A 24,964-nucleotide genomic window follows, 5' to 3' on the forward strand; every position below is an offset into this window, starting at 1 on the left:
AGAGCAAGAGGTGAAGAAATAAGAAAAAAGGTTAGCTCTCCCTGTGGTTGGCCATCACCTTCTTTGAAAGGCTGTACGGATAAATGGAACAGTTATGCCTTCTTCCTAGGGAACACCGACCTTAGGGTCCTGGGTCTTCAAACCTAATCTATATCCACACATACAGAGGGATTGGTAATTGCAAGGATTACAATAATGAATCACCTTTGCCTGAGATTGGATCTGGGAAGTATCGGTAATTGCAATCAGATGAACATTACCATTCCACACCACTTTTAGCGGGTTTGCCTGTGCTCAGATTTGCGCCTTATAACCTTTCTCACCCTTGCATCTTCTCATCACAAAATAAACCAGATAAAGTTAGCTTTTCAGGCTTGTAGGTAGTATCTAACCTGAGAAGTTGCTTCTCTGCAAGCTTTCTAATCTTGTTATTTCCATGGATCTTGCAAGCTGTCAGAAGAGATGACCATATCACATGATTTGCTTCACAAGGCATATTTTGGATAAAGCTGTAAGCATCGTCAAGCTGTCCAGCTCTTGACAAGGCATATTTTGGATGGAGCAGGCCGCGAGTGTTGCCAAGAGGGAGTGGGAGTTGGGGACGGTCTCCTGCTCCTGGGAGGCAGTTGCGCTGGTTGCGGAGGGCTGATGGTCACGGAGCATGCGGAGGAATAGGTGGAGGGAGGCGAGCGGGTGGCCGGCGCGTAGGTGCGGCGGAGGAGGCGGGACGTGGCTGTGGGCGGGAGCGGGAGGCCGAGGAGGAGCAGCTGCGCGTGCGCCTGGAGGGAAGGGCGGCGGCGGAGGGAGGCGAGGAGGGAAAGGTGGAGAAAGCCACCGGACGCGGCGGCGATGGTGCGGGCGGCGGGCGCGCGGGGGCGCGGGCGGCGCAGCACCGGGGGTGGCGGCGCGGGGGCCTGCGGGGGCGGCGCCAGTGGGCCGCGGCGCGGCGGAGGGCCGCGGGGCAGAGGGGCATAGCCGCGCGGGGCGGCGGCGGGGAGCCGCGCGAGGTGGCGGCGGCGGGGCTGAGGGGCGGCCGTCGGGCCGCGGCGGCAGGGGCCGCGGCGGTGGCGGCGGGGCGCGGGGGCGGGGCGCTCGGCTCAATCTGCTGCGGGCGTAGAATAAAACCAAATCGAGGGGAGGCTGGTACTTAGGGTACCGATATTTTCGTTGGCCAGAGTGAACCGACGAAATGAGATCTATTTTCATCGGGCCAGTGCAGGCCGACGAAAATCTGTGCTTTGTTTGGTCGGCCCGGATCTGGTCGACGAAAATATGGACATTTAAGAGTTTTGGGTCTGGCCGTCTGGCAAATGGTGGATGAGTTTTTTGAGTGGGAAATAATCAATGTTTATGGACTATGGTCCTATTCAAGATGAAAAAAGGAGGGAGACTTCAATTTGATCAGAAGAGTGGATGAAAAATCGACCGGCAATGTTGATCAAAGGTTTATGGACGTCTTTCTGAGATGATAGAAGCTGCTGAGTTGACGGAACTCTTTTTCAGAGGTGGTTGCAAATATACATGGACAAATAAATAACTTTCTTTTATCCAATGTGTTCTGGACAGAGTTCAAATCAACAATTCTTGGGAAGATGAATTCCACCTAGCTTCTGTGAAATCTATCCTGAGCGTAGGCTCTGACCGTACTACACTGTTGCTAGAGATAGAGATGAACACACCTTGGCAAATTAGATATTCCAGGTTTGATCCAAAATGGTTGGCCCGAGAGTGCTTTAAAGTTTGGGTGGAAACTAAACGGCCAATGAGGTTTAAGTAGAGTTGTATTGATGACTAGTATGTGCTATCTAGTAAGTTGAGGAGAACTATCACGGGACGGTCTCATAATTTTGAGAGTGAGATCAAGCAGAAAAAGCTCCTTTTGAGGCAACAGATGCAGGATTTTGACAAGGTGGCACATAGTAGAGACATGTCTCCTAGTGAGTGGGACCTAAGAGGAGTCAACTAAGATATATTAGACAGAAGAAATCCATTGGCAGGAGAGAGATAGAGAGAAGTGGATACATGTCTCCTAGTGAGTGGGCCCGAAGAGGAGTTAACTAAGGTATATTAGGGCAGCTCCAGTGTAAAATCGATCTTGCTCTGCCAAATGAAAAGCGTGTCAGAAAATTCGGTGCTTGAGTGTAAGCTTCAGCGTGTAGGACCCACCACTCAAATAGGGCAGGGAGAAAACCAATTAACAAATATCTATATCTCTACGTGTCATCTCTTTGTGTGGCCCTAGACCTTAGCTGACGTCCCGTGGACGTCCTCACCACTTAGCAGCACATATTTTATTCACTTTGGTTCGACGCGTCTGCGGAATGCAATTTCAAGTCTGACATCCACGGTTCGACGTTCACTATGTGCTCTGTTCGATTTTTCACCTCCACAATTCGATTTTTTCATACACTGGAGCTGCCCTTAGATAGAAGAAATCCATTGGCAGAAGGAAGAGAGAGATGATAGAAGGAATACAAGCGTTTGACCAACTTTTAGCTGCAAGCCTGGGGATTAACACTTGATCCTTATTTAGTTTCCCACATAGACTGCCATCAGACTGGTTATTCTCTTATTATCTGCCTACAGAAGCCGTCGAAAACAAACTAAATCTAAGATTTAGGAATAAAAATTGCTTACTATTCCTAATGTATATGCGCAATGCATATTTAGTTCCTGCTATACATTAATTTAGTCTAGACACGCTCGAGGCTTGACCATTTAAAAAGCTAAGAAACCTAATTATAAGTGTCTAAAGCTGACTGATTTAAAGCGTTATCGATGTGATATGGATAGTATATACATATAGGGATCAAGCATTCCTCACATGTCAGGAGGGGCCATGGCGCCCTGCTGCCCCGCTGGCTTTGCCACTCCAATCGTTCGTCCAAGTGACAGATAAAAATGTCAACTTGTCAGCATCTCTAAAAAGCAACCGATCAACATAATTCTATGATTTTAAATAAACATATAAAGTGTAGTTCATCATTTATACGGAAGCTATGTACGAGGTGGAGGTCGTGGCTTCCACACCAAAAACTATGTGAAACATAGTATATGGCTTGTTATATATGTGTAATTGGCTTGTTGTGGGGTGTGTCTCGAGTGAAGAACTATACTATATTTTTTCAAAATTTCTGCCTTTGAAAAATCATTTGCAAGATTCTACAGTAGTTTAGCACCGTTTGATCCAAAACCGACAATAAAAACCCTAGACCCGTCACTAAAGACCCTTTATTTGCTAGCTATTGTAGGGTCTAAAACTACACAAGTTCTAGAAAACTTTTTTGTCCAACAATTCAGTCTACAATTATTTCTTCCTCCAGAAACCAATGTGCCACTAGTACAGAAACAGGATTTAATCCCGGTTGGCAACCCTTCGGGAAAATAGATGACTTTTCGTCCCGGTTGACAACCCCCTTTTAGTCCTAGTTGTAGCAACCCAGACCCGTTGGCGCTTCAACCCCCTTTTAGTCCCGGTTGTAGCAACCCAGACCTGTTGACGCTTAAAAAATTGTGCCCCGCGGGATTCGAACCCAAGACCTCTTGTCTCGCATATATCTTCCTTGCCACCTCACCTACGCAACACATATGACGTACTCTATTTGGGATACTATCCTTTTGAACTAACCCGTGAAGAACCCTTTAGTCCGGGTTGGTAATAACAACATGGACTAAAGGATCCTTTAGTCTGAGTTGGTGGTACCAACTGGGACTAAAGGGTTGTCTCGGTTGGAGCCACCAATCGGGATTAAAGATAGACTTTTAATCCCGGTTGGTGGCTCCAACCGGGACTAAAGAGCACTCCTGCTCCCCTAACCGTTGGATTCAGGACTAATGCTTTCATTAGTTAGTCCTGCGTCCAACCTTGGCTGGGACTAAAGGGGTGGATGAAAGGCTTTTTCTGTACTAGTGTGCTGTTTAAACTAATGAAAATATATATGCAGTAAAACTAACACTTGTAGACCATATATGTCTCAAGTGTTTTAGCTTTAAAATAAATTGTAGACCATATATGTATCTTACCATGCATGCAAATAACATTCATATATAGCGACGGATAAATAGATTACACATGAAGAATACAAATGGCTGACCAACTTTTAGCTGCAAGCCTGGGGATTAACACTGCTTGATCCTTATTTTCCAATGAGAGTACAATCCTATGCAGCTACTACCTGATCCTCATTTAGTTTCCCACAGCTGCGATCATACTAACGCACAGCATATATAAATTATTTGGACTGCATCATTATTCTCTTATTATCTGCCTGCAGAAGCGAAATTACTTTTTAGGTAGTGATCGATTATATGCTGCAGGCCCAGCATATAATTTATTACATGGAATAGACCTCTGGCGTCATAGCAGTGTTTATGCATGGAATCAACCCTGCAAAATTGATGGGATCTATTTCTGTGATTCGTAGAAGATTGCGACCACCCCACGTTCATAGGTAGCTTGCGTAGGCTGTAGCTTGTCCCAGAACATGTACTCATCGCGATCCAAACGATAGGTCGTGTTTGGCATGCTGCACATTACCTCCGCGTTCAGCGCTCCTGATCCGCAGCATGCCCTCTCGACCTCCCTGAGCCCTGAATGTCACACACATGATCAATCAATTGAGTTTCGAACTGCAGAATACTAAACAATAATCTTGCTGAATCATCAACCAGCAGGAATTTTTTTTCACCAAAAAGATTATGCAAACCTGCCACGAGTGGGTTGCTGATCAAGTCAGCGATAACGTTGTAGGTGCTTCCTGTGGAGTATTTCATGCCGGGCAGTGGCGGAGGACGCCGAAAATTTTAGGTGTGGCGGACGGGGCTGCGGGGCGGCGGGCGCGGGGCCTGCGGGGCGGGAGCCTACGGCTGCGGACTGGCGGACTGGCGGTGGATTACTAGATTATGTTCAAATATTATACGGAAATAAAGGTTCACAATAAAAATATGGTTCAGAAGTACCTCAAATGAAGAAAAATACGTAAAGTACGCATCAAATCAACAATTGGACCAAAGAAGCTGTCAAACAAAGAGACAACATAAATTAGTAACGAAATATTAGAGTTAAAATATTAAATGTAATACAAGATACACAATTAGAGTATAGAGTTATACCGGTATATTTATTATTAGTTGCGTCTAGGAGACTTTGGCAATTGCATATTTCTATCTTTTTTCTTCTGAAAAGCCTTCTTGATAGATTCAAGATCAATTCCTTTAAATATCTCCCGCTCAATATACACCACCATCAAGTCATTAAGCCAACCATCGGACATCTTGTTCCGCAACTCAGTTTTAATAATCTTCATGGCTGAAAATGCTCTTTCAACTGATGCAGTTGCTACTGGTAGCAGCAATGCCAGCTCAATTAGGCGATAAACCAAGGGAAATATTTCATGCCTCTTAAGTTCAACCATTTTCATTGCTAGGCTTGCAAGGTCATAACAAGCTCTGAATGCCTCAACTCTTCTAACATGAATAATGAAGGTTTCTAACTGGTCTCTTATTCTTTTCCGGTCATCAAAACAAAAATCATCCAAATATATATCCGTGAGGCGAGCAAGTTTATTCACATCAAAGTTAGAGAACGAATCTCTAGGATCAAGGCAAGCAAAGCAAGTAAGTAATTCCGATGATACCTCATTGAATCGATGATCAAACTCTGTTGTGATAGCATCTATGGTAGCAAAGAAGGTATCAACACGAAAGTAATGATCTTGAGTGATGTTGTTTCTCCCTCCTTTCCTTGATCTACCAAATCTTGGTACACTATCTTCCATATTTGGTATTGGGATATCATTCTCTTGGCAAAATATTTTGACTTCTTCAAGTAGTGGCTCATAACCTTCGCTTCTCAAATTGTTCAAACGTGTTTTCACGTCAATAACCAAAGACATGGCCTCAACAATATTTTGATCCTTCTTCTGCAACAGATGAGATAGCTCATTTGTTATGCGAAGGATCTGTAACATCATCTTCATGATAAACACAAAGCTGAAAGACTCCATAATAGGCACCAACCCCCCTGCCCTTGATGGATTACGTTCCTCATCATGCACCACTTGCAGAACTTCTATTATTGAGTCCCACATTGTTTCAATACGAAGCAATGTCCTGTAGTGAGATCCCCATCTTGTATCTCCAGGCCTAGGCAATGATGTTTCTTGATTTTGTCCTCTACCTGATGAAATATCTCCACTGTCCAACTTATTCAAAACAATTGTATGATGACTATCAATCAATAAATCCTTCCTCTTACAAGATGCACTAGTGCTGCTCACAATCATATCCACATAGTCAAAGAAATCCTCTATAGATGAACAACACTTTGAAACCAAAACAACTACCAACTGCAATTGGTGAGCAAAGCAATGGATATAAAAAGCATATGGGTTCTCATCACGAATTAGTTTTTGAACACCATTGAATTCACCTTCATATTAGAAGCTCCATCATACCCTTGGCCTCGTATTTTGCAATAGTTAAACCATGGGCACTAAGAACCTCCACTATTGCTCTCTTTAATGCTTCTGATGTAGTTAGCTTGACATGCTTGATACCCAAAAATCTTTCAACTACTTGCCCCTTTTTATTCACATACCTATATGAAGAAACTCACAATATTTAGAAATATTATAACAAGATTCATCAACATTCAACAAGAATATAAGATATAAAAGCGGATGTTTACCTGACTATTATGGCCATTTGCTCTTTGACTGATATATCACGAGATTCATCAACAAGAATAGAGAATAAACAACCACTCATCTCTTCTTTTATGACTTTGGTAACCGCTTGAGCACAACACTCGGCAAGTTCTTTCTGAATTGTTCCAGAAGTCATTTTAGCATTTTTAGGACAAGCAAATTCAAATGCCTGCCTCACTTCCTCATTTCTTAGTTTGTACCAATCAAGAAATTCTAGAAAGTTACCTTTGTTCAATGAAGTTTCTGATTCATCATGTCCACGGAACGGTTCACCTTGCAAGGCAATATAACTTACAATAGCCAAAGATGTATCTACACGGGTTTCATACTTCTTTTGTGCCTCTTTGGTATGAACTATAATTTTCTCCTTTACACTTGCCCTTTGATTATCAAAATCATCAAATGCCGCTCTTGATCTATTATGAGCACTATTAGGGCCACCAACATGTTTACGGAGTGCTAAGTAGGCATTCTTCCATTGCCTAAAGCCTTCTTTTGTAAATGCCTCATAACCAAATTTATCATCATCTACACCAACTCTTCTAAAAAGATAACAACAAAAGCAATAAGCCTTATCATTCACCAAGCTATATTCCAGCCAATTATATTTCTCAAACCATTCTTTTCGAAAGCGCCTTTTATCTTCTCCTCTAGGAAAAACATGACTACTAGGTTGAGTTGGACCTCGTTCCATGAAAGCCCTCCTAATTTCATCTCTAATATTAGGACTAAATTGCTCAATTGGAATCCGAAGCCCCGGATCAGAAATGATATAATCCGGATTGAACTCAATTATTGTACCTTGATCATTTTGATCATTTTCATTGCTACCTGGCTGTTGGTCTATGGTATTGGTGTCCTCCAAATGAGTTTCCACCACCTCTTCCTCCTCTATTATGGCATTACCAACTTCACTTCCATGAGTGCTTGGGTTTATGCTACTGGATACGAATGGACTAAAATAGCTCTTTAGATCTGAAATAAATAGTCAAATTCATATTAAAGTAAATTAGCTTAACTTCCCAATCCTATACAACACCCAAAAAATACTAGTTCTCTCACCTCTTTCTTGTGCCTTTCTTTTCCCTTTTCTGCTAGAGCTTGGATTGGAAGCATCACCATCGAGTGGCAACATGCTAATTACTTTCTGATCCGGGGCGGCGCGCGGGGCTGCGGGCGGCCTTAAACCATCAATTTCTGGCTTATCTGAAACATTCCAATATACAACGCAATAAACACAATATTCAAGCTAGATCGAGCATTCGAGCGCAACAATTTTTATTTACACCCTAACATGGTAAAGAAAAATCTATATAGTGGAGAAAATACCGAGGTACTGCAGCACAAAAGAAATAGCCAGAAAAATGATAGTGCCACCATACTGAAAAGTCCCTAACCTGCTCCTACCAAACTGAAGTCAAGAACTTTAGCACTACAATTCATTTTCACACCATATTCAGGTAAAAATGGTTAATTCAAGCCTAGTAAACTAGCATAGAAAGATGTATATTAAACGTGAAAATAATCGGTCACAGCTCTGTAGAAATTAATAAGCACAACCCATCAGAAAACGCTAAATTTGATTTACAAAGTACACTACAGTGGTGGTAATTTGGTAAAACAAATTGCCTTGCCAAATGCCAATTGCCAAACTACCTAGCGCGGGGCCGGCGGCGGGGCCTGCGGCGCGCGGGGCCGGAGGCGGCGGCGCGGGGCCTGCAGCCCTGCAGCGCGCGGGGCCGGCGGCGCGCGGAGCCCGGAGGCGCGCGGCCGCGCGGGGCCTGCGGCACAGCGGCAGTGCGGCGCGCGGGGCCGGGCGGCCGGCAGCGCGCAGGCGGAGGCGCGCGGGGCCGGCGGCGGCCGGAGGCCGGAGCCCGGAGGCGCGCGGCCGCGCGGGGCCTGCGGCAGTGCGGCGCGCGTGGCCGGCGTCGCGCAGGCGGAGGCGCACGGGGCCGGCGGCGCGCGGGGCCTGCGGCGGCGCGGGGCCGGCGGCGGCGCGGGGCCGGCGGCGCGCGGGGCCTGCGGGCTGCGGCGGCGGCGGGCCGGCGGCCGCGGGAGCGCGGGACGGCGGGAGGCGGGAGGCGGGACTGGGGACTGGGGATTGGGGATAGTCGCATAGGGTTACACATTTTAATTGGGCCGGGGACCGGGGTATTCCCGCTTGGGCCGGGCCGAGGTGTGGCGAACGCCACACCTCGCCACACTGGGCCCTCCGCCCCTGATGCCGGGCATGGAGGTTGTGACAGCTCTTGCCACTTCAGCCCTAAGGAGTTTGTTGAAGGTCTGTGCCATGGAGTTGGCAGCGTCGTTGCATCCTCTGTTGGCCATGGGGCCTCTCGCACCTGGAGTACATCCGATTGCTGGCACGTCTAGTATCCCCAACCTCCGTGCTTCCATCTTATACAACGCCTGCATGCATTCACGCATGGTACATTAATTAACACCTAGCAGCACGTGTGCACCACAAACTGTGTGATGGCTTAGAAAAAGGGTGTATAGCCATGTCGCTGTTGCACTTTCTTTGTATGACAAATGCTTTCGTGTGTTATGTGTAGTGGGAGTGTACGCTGGACAGGGTCACTGAGTACACAAAGGCTCACTAGTACCGATTGGGAAACATCCATTATCCTGCTTTCCTAACAGGAACCGCCAATCTGGGACTAAAGGCCCGGGCCTTTAGTCCCGGGTCTGGCAACCAGGACTAAAGAAGCCCTTTAGTCCTGGTTGGTGTTACCAACCAGGATGGGACTAAATATTCTTTTTTTTTTATTTTTTCTATGTTCCTTTACATTCATTTCTTTTTTGTTTTAGTTATATTTTCATATTCAAAATTACATAGTATTTTATAGTATTACTATACGTTCATACACTTGCGCTTGTTTGAGCTGAGTATGAAATCCACTGATATATTATATATTATATATACACACACACATATACATAGCAAGTGGGATTCACCACTAAAGTGCAACAAAGTGAAACATGCATAGATATATACATACAAAGTGCAACGAAGTTTTATATGATATCTATGCTATATTAACTACTTCTATTAAGAATGTGTCCATCATAGTGGAATTCATCATCTATTTTGACGATTTGCTCATAAATAAATCCTGCCATGGCTTCTTGAATTGCCAAAACTTTTTCTTGTGGAAGGAGCTGATTCCGCATCCTATGGATCTATAAAAAAAGTGAAAAATACTAATTATGATATTTTTCAAAATTTGTTGAAACATTGCAAAATATTGTTTATTACTTATTTCCGTTTCCCAAGAAGTATATGTCTTGTAAGGACCTACAAGAGTGTGAATGTTCTCGCAAACATAGCATGCTCATAAATTATTACTTTGTGCCTGCCTCAAACACTTTAAGACAAAACAAATAATCAGGTATCCATATGAATATATAATAAAACAAATAAAACATGCAAAGCAGCATCCAACATGTACCGGAAAGTCTGTCTTCAATCTAAGTTCGTTTATGAAATTATGTGGTTCTTTTTCACTTAACTTCTCCCAAACCCTGCACATGACCGAGAACGAATAAATATATTTATCGCTAAGCACATGTAAGAAATTCTCACAATTAGTAATTACCTTTTCAACAAGTCGGTCATGTCTTGGTAAAGTTCGCTAAGCACATGTAAGGAATTATCACAATTAGTAATTATCTTTTCAACAAGTCGGTTAAATCTTGGTAAAGTTCTGGTTTTTTCTTCAATGAGTCCATAACAATCGCTAAGCGTATGTAAGGAATTATGTTAATTATATCCAGTAATTACTACAAGATTATACAGAGCCACTTTTTGTTAGGGTTAGAAAAATTCAATTATACAAAAATAAAAGGGTTACACGGCAGAAAACACTCACTGAAAGTTGTAAGAAAATACTATATTCTGCTTGTAATGCTAAATGGATAAGAATTTGTATAAGTTATGAAATGTTTCTTGAGGGTTGCCCTTGAGGGTTGTCCTTTAGAGTAATGCAATTCACAACCACTGGGTCGACGAAGCCCAAGTGAAAGTAGTCATTCTTCCTGGAAGTTTGAATCTCCATTCTACATGATACAAAAGAAACAAGGAATCTATAGATTGAGGGCATGTAATAAGATTCGCTAATTATGTAAATGAAAATTGAAGAACACCACTTACAGAAGGCAGGTGCTGACAAAACTGATGTCGAGGGCGTCTTGATGGTATAGTTGGTATAATTCTTTGAAATACAACCACATCACTTCCTTGCCATGAAAGTAATCTTCATCTTTAATCCATACATCCAGCATGCAGTTGTTATGGCTAGAAGCGAGCATGTAGTAATCATGTAGCCTGCGTTTTTCTGTCGGAAACACAAGCACGACTTTCAGGGGAACAAGGCTCTTGTGAAACTCATAGTTCCATTTAGCAACTCCGGGGTGTGTTCTAATTTCATCACGCCCTGCAACCTGAGCCGCCGAGAGACCAGAGGTGCCTAGAAAAGCAATTAGCCCTTGTTGTTCTGTTGGTAGCATAGCGAGCGGTTCAATTGATTGATTTTTTTGGGCTCCGAGCTGGGGAACATCAGACGACCCAGCAGATTTTTTCTTCTTCTTCTCGTATGATTTGGTAATTGAGCGGTAATAGTCTGATGGTGGAATGAATTTCCTCCTATTTGCATCGGTCATTTTTAAGAAAAAGGCTGAATCTGCTGGATTTATGGGTACCTTCTTCTCTGGCTTCTTTGGTTTGAAGTGCTCGTCAATCGCTTTCTTAGCTTCCTCATAATATTCCTCATAAGTTTTCTCCCACGGTAGCTTAGCAGGCTCCTTAGCTTTGTTCTTCGTTTGCTCCTTCTTCTTCGAACGCTCTTTAACTGATGATTGCTTCTTCGGCGGTTGCTTTTGCTTCTTTGCCGGCGGCAGAGGAGGTGAAAGAGGAGACTGCCTAGGAGGAGGTGACTGAGGAGAAGCCAACTGCCTAGGAGATGAAGCAGGTGACTGTGGACTCATGGTAGGTGCCCTTGAAGGAGAATATTGTGGTATAGGTGGCAGAGACGGTGGACTCGTGCTATGTGCCCTTGGAGGAGGTTGCAGAGATGCTGGCCTTGATGCCTGATCAGTAGGCTTGAGGAGGATGTCGCGCTTCTTCCACAGGATCCAACCATGAATGGCCTGTTCTAGTGTCGTCGTCTCCCTGTCACCTCTTAGAATGTCAAGCTCGCACTACTAGATTTTTACCCTATCGCCACGGAAAGCATTGCAACAACACTAATTTTGTTGCAATAGATAGGTGTTATTGCCACCTTTTTCAAATTGGTCGCCATATCTCACCCATAATGCCACAAATAATGTTGCGTTGCAATTTGCGTATTTTCTGTTGCAATAGCTGGGTGGTATTTGTCAGACCCGGGACTACGGGACTGCGTACATAACGTAGTTCATACAGGATTAGGGGATAGGACATATCCTATACCTTATCTATATTGTACTCTACTCGCATGCGAAGTAGAACTAGTCGATACAGAAGGAAGCTACTTGAGTTGTACTCGAATACGGTTCCTAGGCTAGTGTCAGACTAGGATTCATGTAACCCTATCCTCCCGGATATATAAGGGCGGGCAGGGACCCCCTCAAAACAACCTCAACACCAAAGGCAATACAAACAACCAAACAGGACGTAGGGTATTACGCACATCGCAGCCCGAACCTGTCTAAACCTTATGTTGCTTGCACCTTCGAGTTCCTGATCTCGGCGTCACCCTACCTAAAACTTACCACCTCGGGTATACCCCTCGGTGGGCAGGCGGTAAAACGCCGACAGCTGGCGCGCCAGGTAGGGGTGCGCATCGAAGTTCCACCGGCAAACTCGATGGCATCGTTCAAGTTCACCAGTGCTGTGCCCCTCCAGGGCATGACGTTCATTTTTGGCTCATGGGTCTGCATCGCAGACGGCGCGGGCAGTTTTCGTCGGTTCACCATTGACGCCATGAAGCCAAAAACTCTTGCAGTGAGTTTTCATAGTGACCTTGACGAGTTCGTCGATAATCTCGACGACTTGTCAACCCAAGGTTCCGCTGCGAGGATCGTGGAGGAGTTCGTTTTCAACGCAACTCCGTCCAGCGCTGCAACAACCTTGCTCGGGTTGGACTCTTTCCAATCTGAGGACTTGCGTAGCCGATCACGACTCGGTCTACGCAATTTGGCCACTAATCATCAGGAGGCCAACGATTCCGATTCCCTCTCCGCATTGGAAAAGGACTTGGACTATTTACGCCGAATCGGAAAGCCCGAAGCCACCGCACGTCGGGGGGCTGCGGGTTATCTTGGTGACAACGATCTGATGATCACCTCCACTCCAGAGGGCCGTTTTGTGCATTGGAAGGGCATGAAACTCTCTGACTTACTCGAGGACAAAGACCGACTTGTGGCACACCTTGAGCCCTTGCCTTTTCAGGAGGGCAGGCCAGTAGCCACCGTGGCAGAGGAGTCGACCGAGTTAGTCGAAGCGAGCTCTGATGAGCTCGAATCATGCAAGGTGCTGATGGCGGAGGAGGGCGAGGATGATGACAACTTACCCATCATCGAACTTGATGTGATATCCGAAGATGAGGCCACAGCCAACACCGGCGATGAAAACGATGCCGATCGTGAGGCACGGAGGGCCAGGAACAGAGCTCGCACAGTCCGGCGTAGGAGGGTCAACGAGCGCATGCGATCTATGCATTGCGAGCTAGACGCCGAATTCGCTGCCGTGAGCGAGCGGGGCTTCAAAACTCCTGTGGCCAACATCGCCAGGGTAACTGCTATACTCGAGCGCAGTAACGATCCAAACTTGCGTCAAGCACTTCGCTACGCGCAGAGGGCATGGATTCAGCTTGATCAACAAAACCTGGCGTCCACCGTTAGAGAAGAACACGTGGGAGAAAGCCGCAGCCAGGCTCACAGTCGAACGGCAGGCGGCCGTCCTCGACTTCAACGCAGCAACAACAACGACAACGCTCGTGGGAGTCAGGCCACTGGCGGGAGGCAGCAGCCACTTCCAGGAGGCAACCCGCGTGTAACACCCTAATGTAAATATCAAAATCTTAATGAATTTATTCTGGCTTAAATAAAGTTTCTAAGGTTTTTTCTTGATTTATCTTGCATTTAAATTTAATACCACAAAGAATTAAAATTTATTTTAGGATCAACATGTTTGTGCATTCATGCTGGTGCATCTCTTTTGTTCGTTTGAATGGTTAAGTTTGAATTCAAATCTCATTTGAATTCAAATAGAATTGAGTTAGCTTGAAAAAGAAAAGAGAAGGAGATTAGGGGAAAGAAGCCAGAAGCCCATTCCCCCTCTCTTTTCCCTCCGCGCGGCCCTCCTCTCCCTCCTTCCCCCGCGGCCCAACAGCCCATCGGCCCAGCTCGCCCCATCAGCCGTTCCCCGCCTTCCATCGGCCAGCCCGAGCCGTGCCTCCTCCCCTCTCTTTCTGGCTCTCTGGCCCCACCCGTCAGCGCCTCCCTCTCCTCTCCTTCTTTCTTCCTCCCCGTGCACCGGCCGCCTGAAATCTTCGGTGAGCCCTAGCGCTGGGCCCGCACGCCGAGACCCCCGGCCCGGCCTTTATCTGGCTTCCGTGGACTCCCTGCACCTCATCTCCTACCCCGCAGCCGCCCCAAACCCTAGCGCCACTCACCCTGACGCGCAGAGCCCTCGGCCCCACCGTGGACAGGCCGCTCCGCCGCACCCTAGCTCCGGCCAAGACCCGCAGCAGCTCCGCCTCGCTGCCAGGAAGCTTTGGAGCCTTCCACCCTTGACCTCGAGTCCGGCCGTGGCCGGAATTTGATCGAGAACCGCCGCAGGTGAGATGCCCCGCTCGTGCGATTCCTTGCCGCCGGTGATCCCCGGACCCCCCTGACCCCCGTGGCACCTCCACAGGTACACCCCGAGCTGATCCGTGGAGATCAGAAGCCCGGAAGACCCCTGCAGCAGCTCTCCCCACGAGCGCCGCCCGTTTCCGCCGCTCGGCCCTCGTCGCCGACCAGCTTGCGCCGCTCCTCCGATCCGTTCAGGCCCTCGGTGAGCCTCAGCATGTCACCTTGGTCCTTTTGCGCTAGATGTCGTAGACCTTTAGCCCTCTCTTCGACCGGAACACCGCGCGCCGGCGATGCCGCCGTGCCGACCCGCCCCCATTGTCATGCGCGTAGCCTGAGCCCTTCCCGAGCCCCGCCTTAGCCCTAGGTGGTTTACCCATGTCGCGCTGAACCTCCTAGATCCAAGCTCGAGTTGTTTTGACCCCCGGAGCACTGAGATCGCCCTGCTCCGGCGACGCGCCACCGCGGAAACAAATCTCCGGCGACCTCCCCGCCGCCGGCTGCGTTCCTGTCAGATCGGACCGGTCCGATCCAGATCGGACCATCCGAACTGGAACGTGTCCGAGTCATCAGATCTAGATCCAACCGTCCAGATTAGAAGATACTCCTTTGGCCTGGCTATTTTGTTAAAGAGCCCCTAGGTTTTCCCGAAATCAACCCGCAGTCCAGCGCCGTTTAAAAGAAATTCCATCTAAGTCCTGTTTTTTAGCGCCGGAGCCCCCTGAGCTTTCTGGAAATTGGGTCCGCCGTCCATCCCTGGTGTTTTTTTGCGGGTTAGACCCCAGATCTAGCCTTTAATTATGTTTAGACCCTCGGTTTTGCGCAGAACCCCTTAGAATCTCCTGTTTTCTTACAGAAAAGCCCCTGGACCTTGTTTTAGCTCTAGTTTTCGTGTCTTAGCTCCGTTTTAGTTGGTTTTCACGCTCACGCGATCGTTGTAATGCGTAGAACAGTTCTATCATAGTTTTGTGTGCTGTTTCTATGTAATGGTGTACTGTTTCTTATCTTTTGTCTTTGTCTGCATCTATTTGTATGTGCTGGACCATGTTTTGGCGTTGCGATCGTGAGTAGACGCTGAGCCTTTGGACGAGTACCAGGAGCCCCTTTCTGCAGAGCAATTTGAGCGGCAGCAGGAGAACTTTGAGGAAGGCAAGTATAACATGAACATCCTATCACTTTTAAATACAATTTCATACTGCATTTTAATACTGTATGCCTATAAGGATTTCCTAGCCACTTTTATCCTTTATCAAATACCTTGGGTTGCATTTTGATTAGTTGTGCTAGGTGCTGCGCTCTCACACATCTCGGTCCTTTTTAATTAATTTGATTAATGGTTATATGCAACTTAATTCTGAGAGTGGCCCTCTGTGCTATGTGCTTGAGCGGCTCACGTCTCGTTAAAAGATGTTTTTATAGAAACTTGGTTTAGGAGGCCAGCACGGTGCTTAGTGCTTGGTTGGCCACTCTCCATAAGGACCGGTTCATAGAGTGACAACCTGGGACAACCGCGCAACCATAAGACTGGAATGGGACGGTCTTGACTTACTAATTAGGTCATTTTGATTTGGGAGTAACTTACCTGCGGGGCAAGAGGAGTGGTAAGCTTCAATGGTCCCTGCTCCTCCGGCTTGGTCTGTGCTGTGTGTCTTGTACCCCCGGAGGTGGGCCCCATCGTTGCTGATCCAGAAACCTTAGCGGTTACACCTTACTAACGTGATCCTTTGTAACGGTCTCGTAGTGTGCTACTAGTCATCTCACCTAAGGAAGTGTGATGAACAACTAGTGTAGCTCACGACTTGTGGGTAAAGTTGTGCAACCTCTCGAGAGTGTAAAACTGGTATACAAGCCGTGCTCACGGTCATGAGCGGCCCAGATCCTCCGTCTGATTAGTGGGGTTTACCTTTGGTGGTTTGGCTTGGTTTTCAGTAGTCTCCTGGTTAATTTTGATTAATGATTATGTAATTTGGGTTATGGTAATTCATCCACTTGTAGTAAATAGCTTTAATAAAATTTGCCAAGATTAAAAGCTAATGCAGTTGAGTCAGCTAACCGTAGAGCCTCATAGTTGTGTTATACTTGTTGAGTACAAGTTGTGTACTCACACTTGCCTTCTCTACTCTTCTGTTCTCTTGGGATATCTTCGACTGCTGCTCAGTACCAGGCAACGGGGAGGACTACATCAGCGGACTCGACGATTTCTAGGCGTTGTCTCCCAGCCGACGTCCCTGTGGCGCCCTGTTCTTCATGTATTTATTTTACGCTTCCGCATTCCTTGAACTGATTCTTGATTCAGTTGTAATATAGATATTCATTTACAATTTATATGCTTTTATTTCGAGATACGTATTGTGATATCTTGATGATTCTGTTGTATATATGTGTGACTTGATCCTAGCGCATATATGATTGCTCGGTTTATGTTCTTATAAATCGGGTGTGACACCGCGACAGGCCAATCATCGGAATCCTCTAGAAGACCTATGCTAGAAAATCAATGAAGGATGCGATGTGTGATCCATAATTGATTCCAGGCGCAGAGAAGTAGCCGAGACAGAGGGTACTGACTGCAGCGATCGTTTTCCAGCGTTCACCGCACGGTTCAGCAGTTACAAGTATCCTGAGGGCTTCAAGCCGATTGGGATCACCAAGTATGATGGCAAGCAAGCTCCTCAGCAATGGCTACGTTGTTACTCCACCGCAATAGAAGTCGTAGGTGGCTCCAACATCACCAAGGTCATCTACTTCCCGATGGCTTTGGACCCTGCGCCGCTCACATGGTTGGAGAGCCTCAACAATAACTCGATTGACTCCTGGGAGTGGCTCAAGAAGGTCTTCATCGATAACTTCCAGGGGGCGATCACCCGCGCAAGTACTCATCACGACCTTGCTCAATGTAAACAGGAACGTAACGAGCTCCTACGATCCTACACACGCTATTTCTTTGACGTGCGCGCCACCATTGCGAATATCTCGGAGGAGGACATTATTGACTGCTTCTACAATGGCATCACCGACCCAGGCATCTACAGAGACTTTGGGCAGAACAGATCGAAAACTGTTGCAGGGCTTCGTGACATGATGCACGACTGGTCCGATGAAGCGTCCCCTCATCAGAGGTGACTAAATGTGATACAAATATCAATCCCAGGAGGCTGATAACACATTTATTACATCAGATGGTTCATTACCGTACAAACCGTCGAGGTAGCGGGCACTGAAGTGCCACTATCAAGAGGGACAATATAAGGACTACAAACCAAACTAAAGTGCCAATGAAATTTAAGATAACATCAGAGTCTTGCGCCATGGTAAGCTTCCTGTGGAGACCCTGAACCACAGGCAAGGTTGGGTGCAGGACGGCGACTTACTCGACGTCTTTAGGAACGAAGTTCGGATCCTCCTCTGTAAAAACTAGGCAAGAGTGAGTACATACATACTCAACAAGTCCAACCACACCCACGGAGGGGAATAATAAAGATCATGCATAGGATATATCAAGGATAAGGCTAGGGTTCGTTTGCGATAAAGCGAGGTTTTACACATGCAAGGGTTCATTTAATAAAAGAGTTCTCTCAAAATATTTCTGCAGTGATCGAATAATAAGTGGGTTTGATCCTACACAAAGATCCAAGTTTTAATGCTACCAGACTCCACATCCACATTAGCTCATGGCACAACCACCGGACACTTTCAAAACAACTCACGCCACAAAACCAAGAATCCCAAAATGTCTATTGAAATGACCATGCCGTAACTCGTCCAATACCGTGGATACGGCTATTCAAAGAGATTTTACACTCTGCAGAGGTTGTACACTTTACCCACAAGTAGGGTACCGCACTACGAACACCTTAGTATCGCTGCGGATCCTAACAAAGCCATTACCCACTTTAGCTGAATCTAACTAGCCAACACGGAAGCAACCATGGGGTTAATGACCTATCAACAAAGTCATAACCGGGACATAACTCACACAGATCGTATTCCTTCTCCATGATCTCCCATTGCTCACCAGCTCTCCTTTTGGCTAGCAGAACAACTAGTGGGGTTTATGCTAAGCCGTTGCCCACACAACGGTCGAGTGGTTGTACGATAAGTGGGTTAGGCAAGATAACACCTCAGTTCATCCTTACATTGACAAGAAGGACATCTCCCAACCATGCTCAACCACAAAAGTACAAGCTCACCAGTGGCATTTCACACAGGAAACACCGTCCATCTCGTCAAGTTATATCTTTCTTTTATTTTCCCGAAATCCCATTTTATCTTTTAAAACACTTACACCTTTATTTTTGATAAAGTGCGTTGTGGTCATGGTTAAAATATAATAAAGGGAATAAAAGGTCCTAAGCATCTCTAGCTGTAGATAACATCCAACAGAGCAAATCCTATATAGACATTAACCTAGGTCATCATAGAAATCAAGGGGTGGCTATCTAACCATATCTTGCAATAAAACAATGCATTTTATAAAACAGGCCAATAGGTTGTGTTTATAAAACTGGGATAAATATGCATCAAAGGATGGGATTGGACTTGCCGTCCTCAAAGCCTTCCGGAACCTCCTCCTCGAGGTATGGGTCTTCGGGCTCCGGCTCGCGGTCCTGCTCCTACTCGGTCACACCGTCGGCTACGACACATAAACAATCACACAATAAAAACAAAGTTCACCAACGAGCTAAAAAAAAGAGAGAGAAATAGAGAGCTTTTATAAAAAAATAGAGAAGACTATTATATTTATCGGATGTGGATCTTGAGACTTGGAGAAAATATTTGATGCGTGGTGGAGTTTGGAATCGATTCGGAATAAAATATCGCATGAACTGATGAGTTAAAGGTCATTTAGGGAGTAGTTTAAAAGGATGAGGACCTATTTGTAATGAAATAAAGAGATAGAAGGAGCTATGGTTAAATATTTGGGAGAGGGAGGTGGAGGGTTGCGGACTGCATAAGGAGGAAAAGTGGAGGGGGTTATGCACAAGTCTGCCTTTCTTCTTCCTTGAGACAGAACAGGAGGGGGAGGAGAACGGTAGAATGGGGGGGGGGGCGGCCAGGCCATGGGCGCTGGTCCCCTGGTGCATGGCAACACCCGGGGAGAAGGGAAAAATGGAGAAGAGGCCGAGGGGGTCCGATTCCGGCAATCACCTTGTGCGGAGACGGTCTACGGAGGGCTGTCCATGGGGATGGGTGGTGGCTGGCAATGGTGAGCGGCAGTAGCGAGCTGCAGCGCGAGGTAGAGGAGGGGAGGTGCTGGGGCGGTGTGGGCGGAGTGAGGGGCGGCTTGGGGTCTGATTTATAGGCCGAGAGGAAGAGGGGAGATGGCCGGTATGGGAGGGTCACGGGCAGTACAGGAACCTCGCCATTAATGGCGGCCAGGATGCCCGGGGACAAGGCGCAAGCTGCGAGGGCGAGGGGATGGGACGGAGACGGGCCGGCGCAGCAGCGGGCCGCACGCCGGCTTGGCGTGCACGGGCAGCAAGCACGCAGCGGCACAACGAGTAGCAGCGGCCGCGGCGGCCGTGGCGTGACGCGGGCGGCGTGATGCGAGTGCACGTGCACAACCAGCAATGGGGGCAGAGGCGGGTCGTGCGCTGGCCCGCGCGTGCGTGCAAGGAGCGGGCTACAGCTCGAGCAGGCAGCAGGCAGCACAGGGGAGAAAAAGAAAGAGGAAGCCAGTGCAAAAAAAAAGAGTCTGGGAAAAAAGTTAGAATAGAGAAATAAAATGGATTTGAACAAAATATGAGAAAAGAAAAGAGGGGACACGCGCACAGCACCGACGATCGCGGCTGGGCAGGCGTACGCGGCCGACTGCAACACGATGGTGATGCAACGGGATGGCGGGGTCAGTGGAAAAAGAAAAGGGACGGGCGGCTCCGCGGAAAAAGAGGAAGAGACTGCGCGATGTCGGAACGGCGGAAAATCGGGAGGTGGGCTTCGGGAGCTCAAGAGGTGGAAAGGTTTAAAAGATTTTTAAGCGAGTGATTGATAGTGCAATTTAAATAAGCTAAAAACACGGGCGTTACAAACCTACCCCACTTAAAATGAATCTCGTCCTCGAGATTCGGCTGGCTCCTAAATAGATGGGTGTCAGACCCGGGGCCACGGGACTGGATACGTGACGTAGTTTAAGGGGGTTTAAGAGATTAAGTCCGTCTTATCTCTTATTTACCTCGTTTATCTCCTATTTATCTCGTTTAAATAGGAGATAGAGCTAACCGATACAGAGGAAATCTACTCGAGATATGTTCTGGTACGATTCCTCAGCTGGCGTTGGTTAGTATCTTTGTAACCCTGGCCTCTCGGATATATAAGGGAGGACAGGGACCCCTCTCAAAACATGATCTCTAGGTCATTCAACATCAAAGGCAAAACAAACCACCATACAGGACGTAGGGTGTTACGCGCTTTGCGGCCCGAACCTGTCTAAGCTTTGTGTTCCTTGCACCTTCGAGTTCCTGATCTCGGCGTCTCCTCACCCAAAACTTACCACCTTGGGTATATCCCTCGGTGGGCAGCCAGTTAAACGCCGACAGCTGGCGCGCCAGATAGGGGAACGCGTCGAAGATCCATCGGCGAGCTCGATGGCGACTTTCAAATTCTCCAGGTCAGTTCCCTCTCAGGGCACGACATTCGTTTTTGGCTCGTGGGTCTGCATCGCAGATGGTGTGGGCGATTTTCGGCGATTCCTCATCGACATGAGGCCGAAGACCTTCGCTGCGGATCCTCACAGCGACCTCGACAAGTTCGTTGATGGGCTCGACAGCTTGCCGCTCCATGCTTCCGCAATACAGGTTGAGATGGAGTCTGCTTCAGGCTCGACTTTTTCTAGTGTTGCGGTAACTTCCCCTAGGTTGGACTTGTTCCAATCTAGGGATTTGCATAGCCGATCCCAACCCGGCTCATGCAAACCGGCCACTGATCTCCAGGAGGCCAACGTCTCTGGGTCCCTCTCCATGTTAGAAGAGGACCTGGGCTTTCTGCTCTAGGACGGAAAGCCTGAAGTCACCGCGTGTCGGGGGGCTTCAGGTTGTTCTGGTACCGGTGATCTGGTGATCACCTCCTTGCCAGAGGAGCGCATCGTGCATTGGAAGGGCATGGTGCTCTCCAATCTACTCGAGGCAGAGGGTCGACTTGTGGCCCACCTCGAGCCCTTGCCCTTTCAAGAGGGCAGGCCATTGGCTACCGCGGCGGAGGGATCGACTGAACTAGTCAACGCAAGCTCTCATGAGCTTTCCTCCCGCCAGGTGCTAATGGCGGAAGAAGGCGAGGACGATAGGGATCTTCCTATCGTCGACTTTGAAGCGATCTCCGAAGATGAGATCACGGCCAACGTCGGCGACGAGAACGACGCCGATCGTGAGGCGCGGAGGGCCAGAAACAGGGCCCGCACAATCCGGCGGAGGAGGGCCAATGAGCGTAGGCGATCTATGCATCGCGAGCTTGACCCTGAGTTTGCTGCTGTAAGTGAACGAGGTTTCAGGACTCCGGTGGCCAACATCGCCAGGGTGACGGCCATCCTCGAGCACAGTCATGATCCGGAAGTGCGCCACGTACTCCTTTATGCGCAGAGGGCTTGGATCCAGCTGGATCAGCACAACCCGGTGTCCACCATCAGGGAGGAGCGCGTGGGTGAGAGTCGAAGTCAGGCTCACAGCCGAACGGCTGGCGGCTGTCCTCGACATCAGCTCAGCAACGACAACGCTCGCGGAAGCCAGGCCCCTGGCGGGAGGCAGCAGCAACTACAAGGGGGTCATCTGCGGTAGGCCAATCATCAACTTCCTCCAGAGGACCTACGTCAGCACATCAATGAAGTCCGCGACGCGCGGACCGTGATTTCCTCCAGGCGCAAGGTCCGCGAAGAAGTTGAAACTGAAGGTACTGACTGTAGCGACCGATTCCCTGCTTTTTCTGCATGTTTCAGCAGCTACAAGTACCCAGAGGGCTTCAAACCGATCGGCATCATCAAGTACGACGGCAAGCAAGCCCCTCAGCAGTGGCTCCGTTGTTATTCCACGGCCATTGAGGTCGCCGGGGGGTCGAATATCACCAAAGTCATCTACTTCCCGATGGCTTTGGACCCTGTGCCGCTCACTTGGTTGGAGAGCCTCAGCAATAACTCGATCGACTCCTGGGAGCGCCTCAAGAGGGTCTTCATCGATAACTTCCATGGAGCGATTGCTCGTGCAGGTACTCATCATGATCTTGCTCAGTGTAAGCAGGAACGTAACGAGCTTCTGCGGTCCTACACACGTCGCTTCTTCGACGTCCGCGCCACCATCGCGAACATCTCGGAGGATGACATCATCGATTGTTTCTATAACAGCATCACCGACCCGGGTATATACAGGGATTTCGGGCGGAACAGGCCGAAGACTATTGCAGGCCTTCGTGATATGATGCACGATTGGTTCGAACAGGAGGAGAAGATGTGGGAGCGGTTCCCGAGGCGTCAAGATAGCAATCTGCGGCGCCCAAATGACAACCGCAATGACAAAGGCCAGCGGGACTTTTCGGGTCCACCCCGGAAATGAAAGCCAGATGATATCATCGCGGCTATCGATCATCCTTCGCGGGGCAAGAAGTCGACAACGCAGGAGGAGTTTGAGAAGCTCCTGTAGAAGAAGTGCCCGTGGCACCCAGGTGCCAATCATGCCGCCATAGACTGCTACCACCTTCGGAGGACATTCAACAACTTCGGTGGTGGCAAGAAGAACAAGAAGCCTGCGGACAAAGAACCTGAGGATGACGATCAAGAGGATCACGGGCGCAACCCGAAGTTTCAAGACGCCTCGAAGGTTGTCAATGTCATCTTCGGGGGAGATGAGGATTTTGGTTCCAGGCGGGACTAGAAGTTGCTTCTCCGGGAGATTTTGTCCATTGAGCCGGCGGTACCACGACCACTCCGTTGGTCGGAGGTCCTCATCTCGTTCTCTCGTGACGACCAGTGGACGAGCTTTTCGGAGCCTGGTAAGTTCCCCTTGGTCTTGGATCCTGTGGTGGCGGAGGTCAAGCTCACCAAGGTCCTCATCGATGGCGGGAGCGGGCTCAATCTCATCTTCGTCAGCACTTTGAAGAAAATAGGCCTGGACTTCAAGGACATGCTGGTTCCCAGCAAGTCTCCCTTTTACGGCATCGTCCAGGTAACGCGGCACACCCGCTTGGTACGGTGGTCCTCCCAGTCACCTTCGGCACGCGGGAGAACTATCGTACTGAGTTCATCAAGTTCGAAGTGGCTAACTTCGAATCTTCTTACCATGCAATATTGGGTCGTCCGGCACTCGCCAAGTTTATGGTAGTGCCGCATTACGTTTATCTGCTTCTCAAGATGCCAGGACTCAGCGGAGTACTCACCCTCCGTGGCGACTTGAAGAAGTCGTACGACTGCAATCAGGAGGTGATCCTGTATGCTTCGACTACTCGCGTGCCAGATGCTTCGGGAGAAGTACTCACGGCCGCGCAGCAGCTCTCCAAGTCCGGGCTGGAGATTCCCTCTAAGAAGGCCAGCAAGTCGAGCATCCAGTCGACTGATGACATGGCCCTCAAGACGATCCAGCTTCAGGAGGGAGATTCATCTAAGACCGCTGTCATCGGCGCGGGCTTGGGTGACAAATAGGAACGCGCGCTCGTCAGCTTTCTTCGGGCTAACCGAGACATATTCGCATGGAAACCAGCAGATATGCCAGGGGTGCCCAGGGAGTTGATCGAGCATGCTTTGAATGTACACCCGAAGGCTACGCCCAAAAAGCAACGCCTGCGAAGGTTTGCCCACGATAGGCATGAGGCCATTAAAAGGGAGATCGCTAAACTTCTCGCGGCTGGATTCATTAAAGAAGTAATCCATCCAGAGTGGGTAGAGAACCCCGTTCTTGTAAAGAAAAAGAACAATGAATGGAGAATGTGTGTCGACTACACTGATCTCAACAAGCACTGCCCAAAGGATCATTTTGGGCTACCGCGCATTGACCAAGTTGTCGATTCGACGGCTGGTTGTGTCCTTCTCTGTTTCCTTGATTGTTACTCAGGTTATCATCAGATCACGCTCAAGGAGGAGGATCAAATCAAGACTGCATTCATCACCCCATACGGGACTTATGCCTACAAAACCATGTCCTTCAAGTTGAAGAATGCAGGAGCGACCTATCAGCGTGCGATCCAGATGTGCTTCGCGGATCAGCTACATCGGAATGTTGAAGCTTATGTGGATGACGTGGTCATCAAAACCAGGGAGTCCAGCGACTTGATTGTAGACTTGGAGGAAACATTTAGCAGTTTGCGCAGATTTTGGTGGAAACATTTAGCATTTTTGGAGTACCTTCAGGGAAATTGCTCGGGTTCATCGTTAGCAACCGGGGCATCGAAGCCAACCCTGTAAAGATCACGGCCATTACTGATATGGAGGCTCCGGCCACAATCAAGGTGCA

The 24,964-nt window shown here is 48.2% G+C and overlaps 1 protein-coding gene and 1 pseudogene across 1 annotated transcript; both read right to left on the bottom strand.

The window, feature by feature from the left end:
• Positions 1-4,334: 4,334 nt before the first annotated feature.
• The window catches only part of LOC112885406, an 88,522-nt pseudogene continuing 67,892 nt past the window's right edge, over positions 4,335-24,964 (bottom strand).
• On the bottom strand, positions 4,946-6,268 carry LOC112884149 (52 kDa repressor of the inhibitor of the protein kinase-like). The gene is made up of 2 exons (XM_025949500.1): positions 5,113-6,268; positions 4,946-5,016 (listed from the first exon to the last, which is right to left on the bottom strand). The coding sequence occupies exon 1, from the start codon at positions 6,087-6,089 to the stop codon at positions 5,127-5,129; it is 963 nt and encodes a 320-aa protein (XP_025805285.1). The 5' UTR covers positions 6,090-6,268; the 3' UTR covers positions 4,946-5,016; positions 5,113-5,126.

Source organism: Panicum hallii, chromosome 3 (assembly GCF_002211085.1).
Source record: "Panicum hallii strain FIL2 chromosome 3, PHallii_v3.1, whole genome shotgun sequence".
NCBI classification, from domain to species: domain Eukaryota; kingdom Viridiplantae; phylum Streptophyta; class Magnoliopsida; order Poales; family Poaceae; genus Panicum; species Panicum hallii.

Coding starts and splice junctions, on each gene's coding strand:
- LOC112884149 (XM_025949500.1), bottom strand. CDS start 6,089: ATGTGGGACTCAATAATAGAAGTTCTGCAAGTGGTGCATGATGAGGAA.